The sequence below is a fragment of the Scomber scombrus genome, chromosome 3, assembly GCF_963691925.1.
Source record: "Scomber scombrus chromosome 3, fScoSco1.1, whole genome shotgun sequence".
Classification (NCBI taxonomy): Eukaryota; Metazoa; Chordata; class Actinopteri; order Scombriformes; family Scombridae; genus Scomber; species Scomber scombrus.
Window position 1 is genome coordinate 19770173 of NC_084972.1, and position 12336 is coordinate 19782508.

The 12336-nt window shown below is 37.8% G+C and overlaps 1 protein-coding gene across 1 annotated transcript; it reads left to right on the forward strand.

Moving 5' to 3' along the window:
- The first annotated feature begins 426 nt into the window (after positions 1-426).
- LOC133977768 (caM kinase-like vesicle-associated protein) lies at positions 427-10800 on the forward strand. Its single transcript, XM_062416040.1, has 10 exons — positions 427-521; positions 626-757; positions 8124-8198; positions 8358-8496; positions 8624-8744; positions 8849-8924; positions 9047-9183; positions 9587-9665; positions 10025-10112; positions 10489-10800. Exons 1-10 carry the CDS (start codon positions 427-429, stop codon positions 10798-10800), a joined length of 1254 nt encoding a protein of 417 aa, XP_062272024.1.
- Positions 10801-12336: the final 1536 nt, after the last annotated feature.

The following is a 12336-nucleotide window of genomic DNA, read 5'->3' on the forward strand; positions in this document are numbered from 1 at the left end:
CAGAGCTGACTCACTGCATAGTGGAAAGAAACAAGCCTTGTAATCAGTGAAGAGGATAATGTCATTGCTAAATCTCATTTTCATGTTGTGTTGCTCTCGTGATCATTTGAAATCATTTGCTCCCACAAATTAATTACTTTTTCCTATACTCAGGTGTATGACTACAAAAGATTCTGAGAATGAAATTATCATGTGCCCAGACAGCTCCCTATAAATGTGTGCTTTGATTTACGGCATTTATTTTAATCAGCAATGAGACAAAATCTCCAGATTCTGATTCAGTGTTCACCTGTGTTCAGATCCACTTTGTAGTGTGTATTGTCTAAAATGATGTTGTGCTTTACTGCACACAACTCTGACTTTTTGCATACTGCTGGCAGGTTGTGTTGTGGCAGGACCTTTCCTGACTATAGGGCAGGAGCTGCCATGCCATTTGGTTGTCTGACACTCAGGGAGAAGAAGGATTATAACAATCCCTCAGAAGTGGCCGACAAGTATGACCTCGGACAAATTGTTAAATCGTGAGTACCAAGTATGTTGTCATGCTATATAGTGTATAAATGCTCTTGAAGGATCTGACTCAAAATATGATGTATGCTCCCTTTCTCTTCCATCTCTTTCACAGAGAGGAGTTTTGTGAGATATTTCGGGCGAAGGATAGGAACACCTTGAAAATGTACACCTGTAAAAAGTTCCACAAAAAGGATGGAAGGAAAGTGAGGAAAGCTGCCAAGAATGAGATAATGATCCTAAAGATGTAAGTTTGCTACACTTCGTTATAAAGCCATAAATATATTTGAGTCACTGCCCTGGTATTGAGACAAAGTTTAATCGCTATGATCAGCAGAATACTTTGCTCAGCTCAAGTCAAAGACTTGGTGCAAGTACGCATTAAAACGTGCTTAACATTCTTAAATTTTCCCCTTGCATATTTTAAAATGTTATACATTATAATACATAATAGTAGTACATTTATACTCTCAGTATTACATTTCTGGCTCATTTTTAAAGATCTTTTTTTAATACTGCAACTTATAGTTCTGGTGATGTTCTATATTTTTCTTAAATGCTAAAATTAATAAAAAATGCATGCAAACATGTATACATAATGTATACAAAGTACTACATGTTAAGCCAAAGTCTGTGTAGCTTATTCTTATGTGTTGTGGACTTCCATTAAAAACACATCAGTGAGCCACACAGTTGCAGTGAACTACACAGTCCTTTATCATAATGAACATGGCAATGTTGTTTATTTTCAGTCCAACACACTGTGCATACTTATTAGCACATCAATTCTGCACCTAAAAGTAGTACAAATAGACTAATGGAAAAATTGAGACTCAAAGAGATTTGTTTTTCAGGAAGAAAAGTAGATATTTGTCACTCCTTTTTTTTTTTTTAGATGTATGCCTTCAGTAGGGATCAATAAGAAATTTAGGCAACCAGTTTTGGTCTTTTCATGATTTGTTGACTATAACAAAACTATTGTAAATCTCCAGTCTTGTCCTTTAAAACTGTTTTCTGACAGACACTGAGGTAGCATGTCATAATATTAGGTATCGTCATTCACTGCAATTTATTCATATTTTCATCAAAAATAATTTATAACGGGGACGCGGCATGACGAGTTAGTGAGCAGACGTGCGAAAGGGGGCTCCGACTAAACTTTCATATTTTTAAGCTGAACGACCTTAATATCCCATTTCTTCTCTTTTGGTTGACTGGCAATTGGACATTTACAGATACTTTACATGAAAGTATTAAGAAATAGGCCTAATGAGCAAGCAGAAACAAGGAGCTCGAGCTAGCGTTTCGGCTAAGTTAGCTAACATGGCCAAGGATGCTGACTGGGCTAGCAAAAATGAAGACGGCCCGGTTACCAAAAGCGACCTAGAGGCTCTACTCAATGATCAGCGTGAAAGCTTCAAGACTGATGTGGCAGTTTTGATTCGCGAGTCAACAGAATCCCTTAGGTCATCGGTAGACTCTCTGGGACAACAGGTGTCATCATTTAATGGCCGTCTCACTCAAACAGAAGTTTTGGCTGGGGAGAACTTTGGGAAAATCAACGAGATGGAGACTACCATCAAAACGCTTCAATCTCAATGCGGTAAACTTCTGGACAAAGTTGACGATCTCGAAAATAGATCCAGACGTTCGAATCTGAGAATTATCAACGTGCCCGAGGAGAGTGAGAAGGGCCAGGACCCGATTACGTTTATGTCGGACTTGCTGATGACGGTGACTGGCTCCGAAGTCTTTGATAGCCCCCCTGAGATAGAGAGAGCTCATCGCTCCTTCCGCAAATCGGGGGACAGTAGGCCTAATGCAGAGAAGCCGAGAGCCTTCATCGTGAAATTTCTCCGTTACCAAGATAAATAGAAAGTCCTGAGATGGGCCAGGAAACATAAGATGACTTACCGTGATTCTGAACTGAGAGTCTACCCGGATATCAGTGCTGACCTGACCAAACACCGAGCGTCATTTAAACCCATTAAAAATTCACTGTATCTGAAAGGAATAAAGTTTCGCCTGCTGCACCCGGCCCGTCTTCACGTTTCATTCCATGACCAGGACTACTACTTCGATTCGCCTCAAAAAGCCCAGAACTTCTATGACCAGCACGTCAACATCCCTGACGAATAGGCTGCAATGGAGAAGAGACCGGTCTCATCCCGAGATGTTTGTTACAGCCAGCAAGCTAGAATTTTCTGTTAATTTGGACTGATAAGGCGCTGTTGTAAGTATTTTTTTTTTTTTTTAAAGATTTGTGACGACCTGGATCCTATCTTATCATAGACCTATCGTTTTAATTTGTTATTCTTTATACATACAATAAGCCGTTAATAATAGCCTATAAAAGGGTACATGCCTATTAGGCCACTATCTCCCTACCGATCTTATTTTGGTGTTAATTCTCAGCGTCACATAATTCATTACTTTAAATAGGAGCCCCCTGACTCAAGTAGTAGAGAAGTAGCTCATGCCATCTGGAAGTGGCATATTTTGGATAATCCTGCTGCTAGTTCTAGTTCTGAGAACATGCTTAGGAATGTTAGATGTTGCATTCATGTTGTACACTCTCCGTTCTGAGAGTTTAATATGGGGGGGTTTTCTGGGAGGGGAATGGGTGGGTGGGTGGATACTTATGTGTGTGATTGGGAGGGGGTGGGTAGTTGTGTCCTCACTACAGTTGTTGGTATATATGTGTTTTTTTTTTTTTTTTCTCCCCTCCCCTTCCCCTGCTTTCCTCTTCTCATGTCAAGGCAGTGTCACTATTTTACATACCTCTGACCATTACATATGAGTAACATAATAAAAGACAAAGGAGCAAGCCTGAGGTTTGTATCCTGGAATGTTAAAGGCCTTAATAGCCCAGTCAAGAGGGGCAGAATTGTATCTCATTTAAGACACTTAAAAACCGATGTAGCTTTCCTACAGGAGACCCATCTGATCACTAAAGATCATCACAGATTGAGGGCATCATGGATTGGTCAATGTTTCCACTCCAATTTTAGCAGTAAAGCACGGGGTGCAGCTATTGTATTCCATAAAAAAGTTCAGTTTACCCCATCTAATACAATAGCTGATAATCAAGGCCGATTCATTATAGTTACAGGCTCTCTTAACAATGAAGCAGTCACTCTTGTAAACTTGTATGCGCCCAATTGGGATGATGAAGCGTTTGTTACAAAGTTGATATCGTCTCTTCCAGATTTGAGCTGTTATAAATTAATTTTGGGGGGTGACCTTAACTGTGCATTGGACCCGATTCTGGACAGATCCTCCTCCAGACAGCACGCTCCATCTAAAATGGCCAAAGCCTTCTCATCTTTCATGAACCACATAGGAAGTGTGGACCCATGGCGATTCCTCTACCCTGATAAAAAGCAATTTTCATTTTATTCCCATGTTCATAATAGTTTCTCACGAATAGATTACTTTTTCATTAGTAATGATTTCCTTCCAGCTGTTAATCACACGGAATACTCAGCCTTAGTCATATCGGATCATGCACCACTACTTCTTGACCTTTCTTTTGCACTCTTACAAAAAACACGCCCTCCCTGGAGGTTAAATTCTGCACTGCTTAACGATAATGCATTTAATTGTATGATTTCTGCAGCAATTGATAATTTTCTTATAAATAACGATTCAGATTCCATATCTCCTTCTTTGCTTTGGGAAACATTTAAAGTGGTTATTCGGGGAGAGATTATATCGTACTCTGCGAGCATAAATAAATATAAAAAACAAAAACAAGAGCAGCTAATGGAAAGTATTAAACATCTGGATAATAAACTATCAGTATCACCATCCCCAGAACTTATAAAAGACAGACAAAATCTACAAATGGAATATAATCTATTTACAACACATGAGACCGAAAAACTACTATTGCACTCACGAGGACTTTTGTATGAGCATGGTGAGAAAGCAGGACGGCTGTTGGCTCACCAGCTCAGGAGTCGAACAGCATCTCAACAAATTAAACAAATTAGAACTTTTTCAGGAGAAATTACAGTGCTTCCGTCTGTCATCAATGATACCTTTACAAATTACTACTCTAAACTATACACTTCTGAAGCTTTTAACACTGACACATATAGGACAGAATTTCTTGATAATTTGGAATTCCCATCCATTGCTACTGGCAAAGCAAGTTATATGGATCAACCTCTGAAAATTAGTGAAATTACTGATGCAATTAAACTAATGCAAAGCAGCAAAGCCCCTGGCCCGGATGGATATCCGATAGAATTTTATAAAAAGTTCATTGATAAACTAAGCCCTCTTCTTCTTAAAATGTTTAATGACTCTTTGGATCAGGGAACCTTACCTAAAACCCTCACAGAGGCCTCCATAACCTTATTGTTGAAACCAAACAAAGACAGTGTTGAGTGCGGCTCCTACAGGCCTATCTCACTCTTGAATAATGACTATAAGATTCTAGCTAAAATACTTACACTGAGATTGGAACCTGTTTTGCTGGACATCATATCGTCAGACCAGACCGGATTTATGAAAAATCGCCATTCCTTCTCAAATATTCGCAGACTTCTTAATATCCTTTTATCCTCAACTCCTGTTGAGACATCAGAAGTGGTGGTCTCACTAGATGCTGAGAAAGCATTTGACAGGGTGGAGTGGGAGTACCTGTTTGATGTTCTAAACAGATTTGGTATGGGTTCCAAATACATCTCATGGATAAAGTTACTATATACCTCACCTAAAGCTTCAGTGAATACAAATGGAATGAGATCTCAATACTTTACACTCTCCAGGTCCACTCGTCAGGGGTGTCCCCTGAGTCCCCTGTTATTTGCTGTGGCAATTGAACCATTGTCTATAGCACTCAAATCAACTAGCTATAATCAGGGGATTACTAGAGGTGGCACCAAACATATACTTTCACTTTATGCCGATGATTTATTGTTGTTTATTTCTGATCCATTAACCACGATCCCTCGCATAATCAAACTATTAGATACATTTGGAACCTTTTCAGGTTATAAACTGAATTACTCAAAAAGTGAATGTTTCTTGGTAAACAACCCAACCCCACACATTACTGATGGAGACCTTCCCTTTAAGCTGTCTGGAAACACCTTTAGATACTTAGGGGTGAATATCTATCAACATTTATCAGCCATTTACAAAAATAATTTTCTACCTTTAATGGAACAGATTAAACTAGATTTGGGAAAGTGGAATGGTCTGCATTTAACAATTGCAGGTAGGATAAATTGTATAAAAATGAATGTGCTCCCACGGTTTTTGTATCTTTTTCAGTGTCTGCCCATTTTTTTGCCAAAATCATACTTTAGTACAGTTGACAAATTGATCTCCTCCTTTATATGGAAAAATGGGACCCCCAGGATCAAACGTGGGTTTTTACAAAGAGACAGATCAGCTGGTGGATTAGCGCTCCCAAACTTGAGAAATTATTATTGGGCGGCCAACATACAAAAAATGATCCTTTGGGTTCAGGCGCCGACGCTAAATTGGTGTGAGATCGAGGCTAGTTCATGTCCCTCCACTTCACTTTTAGCTTTGCTCACATCTAAGCTACCCATTCAGTCAACCCAATACACAGCCAACCCTATCGTTATTACTACTTTAAGGATCTGGTCTCAATTTAGACTAACTTTTGGACTCAAGGGGGCATCCAACCATAGCCCCATTTGCAACAATCACCTTTTTCTTCCCCCCAGTGTAGATGCAGCCTTCTCCTTTTGGCGAAGGGCAGGCCTTACAAATCTAAGAGATCTCTACACTGATGATTCCTTTAATAGCTTTGGCAAACTCTGTGAAAGGTTCAATCTCCCACAGTCACATCTTTTTCGTTATTTCCAGATCCGTAACTTTGCCAAGCTGAATAATTCAATCTTTCCAAACTCCCCACCTGATTCTGCTGTCGATTCAATTTTAGACATTCCTGCTAGTCAAAAAGGCCTCATTTCCAGAATATATATTTCAATATCCCAGCTCACAGAGACCCCACTTGATCAGATAAGAAAAACCTGGGAGGAGGAGCTGGGTTGCCCTATTGCTGACAATGACTGGGAGGAGGCACTCAGCAGAGTGAATGGGAGTACTTCTTGTGCAAGGCTGAGTTTAATACAGTTTAAGGTGGTTCACCGCACTTATTTTACCAATTCTAAACTTTCTAAAATATATCCTAATGTCACAGACTCCTGTAACAGGTGTAATTTATCTCCAGCAGACATGACACACATGTTTTGGTCTTGTCCTCGCCTTCATGATTACTGGACAGATATCTTTGGTCATTTGTCCAAGTTTCTAAGTGTTACATTACCACCAAGCCACCAAGTTGGTATCTTTGGGGTAATACCAAATCATGAGAATTTTAGAAAGTGGGCAAAGGACACTATTGCCTTTGCATCCTTATTAGCGAGGAGGAGAATACTACTAGGATGGAAGTCACCGCTTGCCCCCACGGCGTCCACATGGCTTAAAGACCTTATGATGTTCCTCAATCTAGAAAAAATTAAATACAATTTAAGAGGGTCTCCTGAAAAATTTGAGTTAGTTTGGAATCCAACACTGGAATACATAAGAGAATTAAAAACTCTCGAAGATAAATGAGCACCCTCTTTGAACAGCACTATCTTTTGGCATGCCTCAGGGTTGTCAGAGTACAAGTTGACCTTGTCACCTTATTTCCTTGCTGACCCCCCCCCCCCCCCCCCCCTATTTTTGTTTGTTTTGTTTTGTTTTGTTTTTTATTCTTTTCCCTATGTTTCCATTGGAATGTATGGTGCAGATGATGATGTGCACTTCTCAACTTATCTCAAAAATAATAATTTATTCGCTTCATGGACATTTTGACTGTATGTTGTATTATGCATTGTATCATTTGTTACATTATGCATTGTATTATTTTTAATTTGGTGTTTATAGTGTAATCTGTACGGTGTAGAAAGTGTAGTGTGTATGACTGGGTAGGGTGGGGAAATGAAAGGGTATGTTGTTGAAGAAAAATGGAAAATAAGACTTCTGATGTAAATGGCTCTTTGTTATAACCTGTGAAATCAATAAAAAATATTATTAAAAAAAAAAAAAATAATAATTTATAACGGGTGCGCAGGTGGTCGAGTGGTTAGAGCACATGCCACGTAAGCAGCCAACCTTGGTTCGAATCCCAGCCGAAGGTCCTTTGCTGCATGTCACACTCCCCTGTCTCTCCCATGTTTCCTGTCTGCCTACTGCTAAATAAAGGTGTCTATGCCAAAATAAACTAAACAAAAAAAATGTATAATAAAGCCTGAAATCAATTATGATTATTAAGCATCAGTACTTTGAAAGAAAGCTAGAAATTACACATTATAATAGGGATTTGTAACTTGCTTGCTTGCTGTTGAGTTTGATTGTAGTGCTGTAATACTAGTAGTGTTCAAAAGGTGTGTAGAAATGCTTTCCTTCGTCACAACATATCAGTTTTACTTGAATTCTGGTGAATGTGTGGCATGGAGACTCCATGGCTGCTTCGTACTACTTGCGGTCCTGTTTCTTCTTCATTTTAACCAATCTTACATTCCTCCATTTTCCTCCTCTCCTCTTATTATTCTCTTCTCCCCCGTTTCCTCATTTCAAAGGGTGAAACATCATAACATCCTCCAGCTGGTTGATGCTTTTGAAACTAAGAAAGAGTACTTCCTTTTTCTGGAGCTGTGAGTATTATTGGAAGCACTTGAGAAACATGTTGGCACATACAAATGTGCACTGTGCTTCCTTATGAAACCAGGGATTTATTCAACATGTGAAACATTTTTACATTTCTGTCATCAACAAGTGACATGTATTTAATTTGGATGTACCAATCTCTCCAGTGCTACAGGCAGAGAGGTCTTTGACTGGATCTTAGATCAAGGCTACTACTCTGAAAGGGACACCAGCAATGTTATGAGGCAGGTGTTGGAGGCTGTAGCTTACCTGCACTCTCTTAAAATCATCCACAGAAATCTTAAGGTATACTGCACTGCTGACACCTAGTGAAAAAAAGTAGCATTTCACCACATGCTAGATACTGCCCTTTACAAATATGAAACATATTCAGATGAAATGCTTATTAAAATGTAATTGTTTACTCATACAGCTGGAGAACTTGGTGTACTTTAATCGTTTGAAACACTCCAAAATTGTTATCAGTGACTTCCAGTTGGCAAAACTGGAAAATGGACTCATTAAGGATCCATGTGGGACTCCAGAATATCTTGGTAGGTTAAGCTATCTAAGTTATTATCAGAGAATATGAATACATCTTAATCCACACAAGCCACAGAATACCATGAAAATGCCTTAAAACTGTTTTTGCTTTCAGCCCCTGAGGTGGTTGGGAGGCAGAGATATGGAAGACCTGTGGATTGTTGGGCAATAGGAGTCATCATGTATATACTGTGAGTGCCCAGTTATATGCAATATACTATATTTAGTATTATTTAGGGTACTTATTTTTTTAAATAAGCTTTGAAATAAGAATTTCTTGTCCTGTAATACTCTTTTTCTGCCAACTCAATAGTTTGTCTGGGAACCCTCCTTTCTATGATGATGGCGATGAAGACGACTCTGATAATCGTGATAAAAACCTTTTCCTTAAGATTTTGTCAGGAGACTATGAATTTGACTCGCCATACTGGGATGATATTTCAGATTCTGGTAAGAGAAAAATGTTTGTCAATGTAATCTCATTATGCACATCTCAGATGATGTATCAAAATCTGAATGTTGGATGAGGCAAGTTGTCATAATAAGGACGTCCCAAACAAATGTAATGTCAAGTTGTCATGACAAAGACAACTTCTGGTCATGTCACTTTGATTAATGTCAAGTTGTCATAATCAAGACAACCCAAACGATGTCAACTTGTCATTACAAAAAACGAATCACACTTAACGACAACAGTCATAAACATTTATGACATTGACATAATGTTTATGATGGTTCATGACTGTGTCATGTAACAGTTATGACAGTGTCATATCACTCTTATGACGATACCTTCAAGTAAAGTGTTACCGGCAAGGGTACTGTTGCAATTATTTTGTTTTCTGTTTCTCAGCCAAAAACTTAGTGGCAACTTTAATGGAAGTGGACCAAGATCAACGATTGACTGCACAAGAAGCAATTGCCCATGAATGGTAAATAGTACAAATATGAATGGTCACGCCAACAAAACTGAAGTAATGCATTTACATTTTAGGTACCAGAAATCTAATAATGTTCAGGAGAAAACAGTTGTCTTGTCTCTTTCTATTTTGCTGTACTTTGTACTGTTTTTATTTTTATTTTTTTATTTTTTTATTTTTTTATTTTTTTATTTAATTATTTATTTTTATTATTATTTTATTTCTCAAATTGCATGTTTTTAAGTTTTTTGTTTCCAATTCTTACTGTTAAATGTTTGTTTTATGTTAAGCACATTGAGTTGCCATTGTGTATGAAATGCGCTATATAAATAAAGCTGCCTTGCCTTGCCTTGCCTTGTCCCTTTTCTCAGGATTTCTGGAAATGCTGCTTCAGACAAGAACATCAAGGATGGAGTTTGTGCTCAAATAGAAAAGAACTTTGCCAAAGCCAAGTGGAAGGTATCATTTGTCCTGTATATCATAATTTATTCCAGATGTTAGACAAAATTATTATCTTACATTCATCATCAAGTCTCCAACATACTGAATTCAGTAGCAGTTTGAATTATATCTTTTCCCTGTGCTTCTTGCCAATATTCCCCACACGATCAGCTTCTCGTGTTTAAATTGCTAAAAATGTATATGATATGTAAACTTATATGATATAGAAATACGATATTGATAGAATACAATGATATTTTGATCAAAATGTCATGTTCATGTGTTTTTAGTCAGAAATCTTCGTCAGAGCATTCATCCTGAGCATTCTGTTATTTTTTGCTGATATAATGCTATGAGGATCAATCAGTAAACGTTTATTATTTATTACTCACAGAAAGCTGTTAGAGTGACCACACTCATGAAGAGACTTCGAGCATCTGAGCAGGGAGATGTTGGGGCCTCCGGTCTCGGTGCAGGGGCTAGTGCTGACCCCAACACACCCAGTGGGGCTCCTGCTCCTCCAGCTGGCAGCAGCAACAGTGTTGATGCCTGCATAAAGGCTGCTCTAATTGAAAAGGCTTCTGACACACAGACTACCACCATCTCTGCACTCCCTCTGCCCAGTGCTGCCAGACAGGACGAGCAGCCACAGGCACGGTGCAATGGCGATGTTCTCCAAATGTTGCCGCAAAGAAAGGGAGACTAGGCATCAAATTCAAGTAGAGGACCCTTGCCAACCAACAAGCACATGAGCAGTAGAGCCAATAAATTTGGCACATTGATATGTATATGTTGTTCGACTATCCCCCAGTTTGCATCTTCAGTGCTGAGTTATTTCACAACACCGTGCACATCATGATTTTTGCCTTCTGTATTGATTGGTCTATTGAATAGTGTTCTTCACTCTCTCGTTATTTTGTGTAAAAGTCCCTTTAAAGCTAGTTAAAAAGTAGCTCTTAGTGTTGTTTTATTTTCCCTGAAAAATGTACAAACGCAAAATGTAATTAAGTGAAATCCATGCATCTTTATTAGTCATCTCAATTACGTATTTGTCTGTTTCAACAAATTGCTAGTTATTAGCTTCAGAATTTAAAAGTCTGAGTTCATGTATTGCGACTTAAAATTATGAGTTGAGAGATTTAGTAAATTGAACAAATATAGAAGTTTATTTTTAAAAAGAGTGAACTTATTCAAATACTTTGCAGTATGCATATTTAAGTACAAGTATCAGAAAACTAATTGGAAAACAGTTACAAGAAATTATGGACTTGTCATGTATGTGTCTTCAATGAATTTTGAGTCAATTCATAATTAAAAAGGAGTAAAACGGAAAATATTTATTTATGCTGAGGATTGTATAATATCAGTGACACACCGATGACTGTATCTTAAATGTTTTTATTTGTGAAAGATTGTGTGTTAGATACAGATCATCACTTCAACTTGACACCCTGACTAGATATTTCTGGTTTGACTTCAGTGCAGTACTTCAGCCTAATTACAATTTTAAGGCAGCAAGAAAGCTTTTTTTTTTTTTTTAAGTTAAAGTGCCTTAATATTTGTTGCAGTAACGTACTGAAATGTTTCAAAAGAAACAGCTTGATTATAACTGCTTACTGATTTCTTTGAAATGTTTTAGGTGTTTCCTTTGCTCTTCTGTTAAGAGTAAGCTGCTGTATTGATTTGTGTGTTCTCTCAGTTTTCACTCTTAATTTAAGAGAAAACTAGATTACATAATTCTATGTGGAGTGTTGTTTTGGCTGTTGTTCTCGTGTTGTCACTTGTAATTAGTAAAATTCAGAGTTTATATCTCATTCCATATACTGTACCACTACGTATGTATACTTGCATTGTATACATGTGTAGTTTTTTATTTATGTGTGTATTTAGCAACATTTAGCTGAGCTAACAGGTTGCTACAATGCTTGTGAATGAATAAAATGAGCAATACTAATATTGCTTAAACTGTGAAATTATTCTCAGGTTGTCTGTCACTGACAGTATTTGTCACAACCAGCCACTCCAAAACTCACCTTTTCACTTAGGCTACTTACTCACTAAAAATGTACTGAAATTTAACAAATTTACTGTGCATTTATTAATTTTGTGTTTCACATTACTGGTCAACACTGAGATGTTTCAAAAGAAGTTATGGAACCATTTCAAATATATCTAAACAAGTTAACATGCAGCAGCCCGTCCTCGTTTCTGAACATAAAAACAAAATTCTCTGTAATTAATG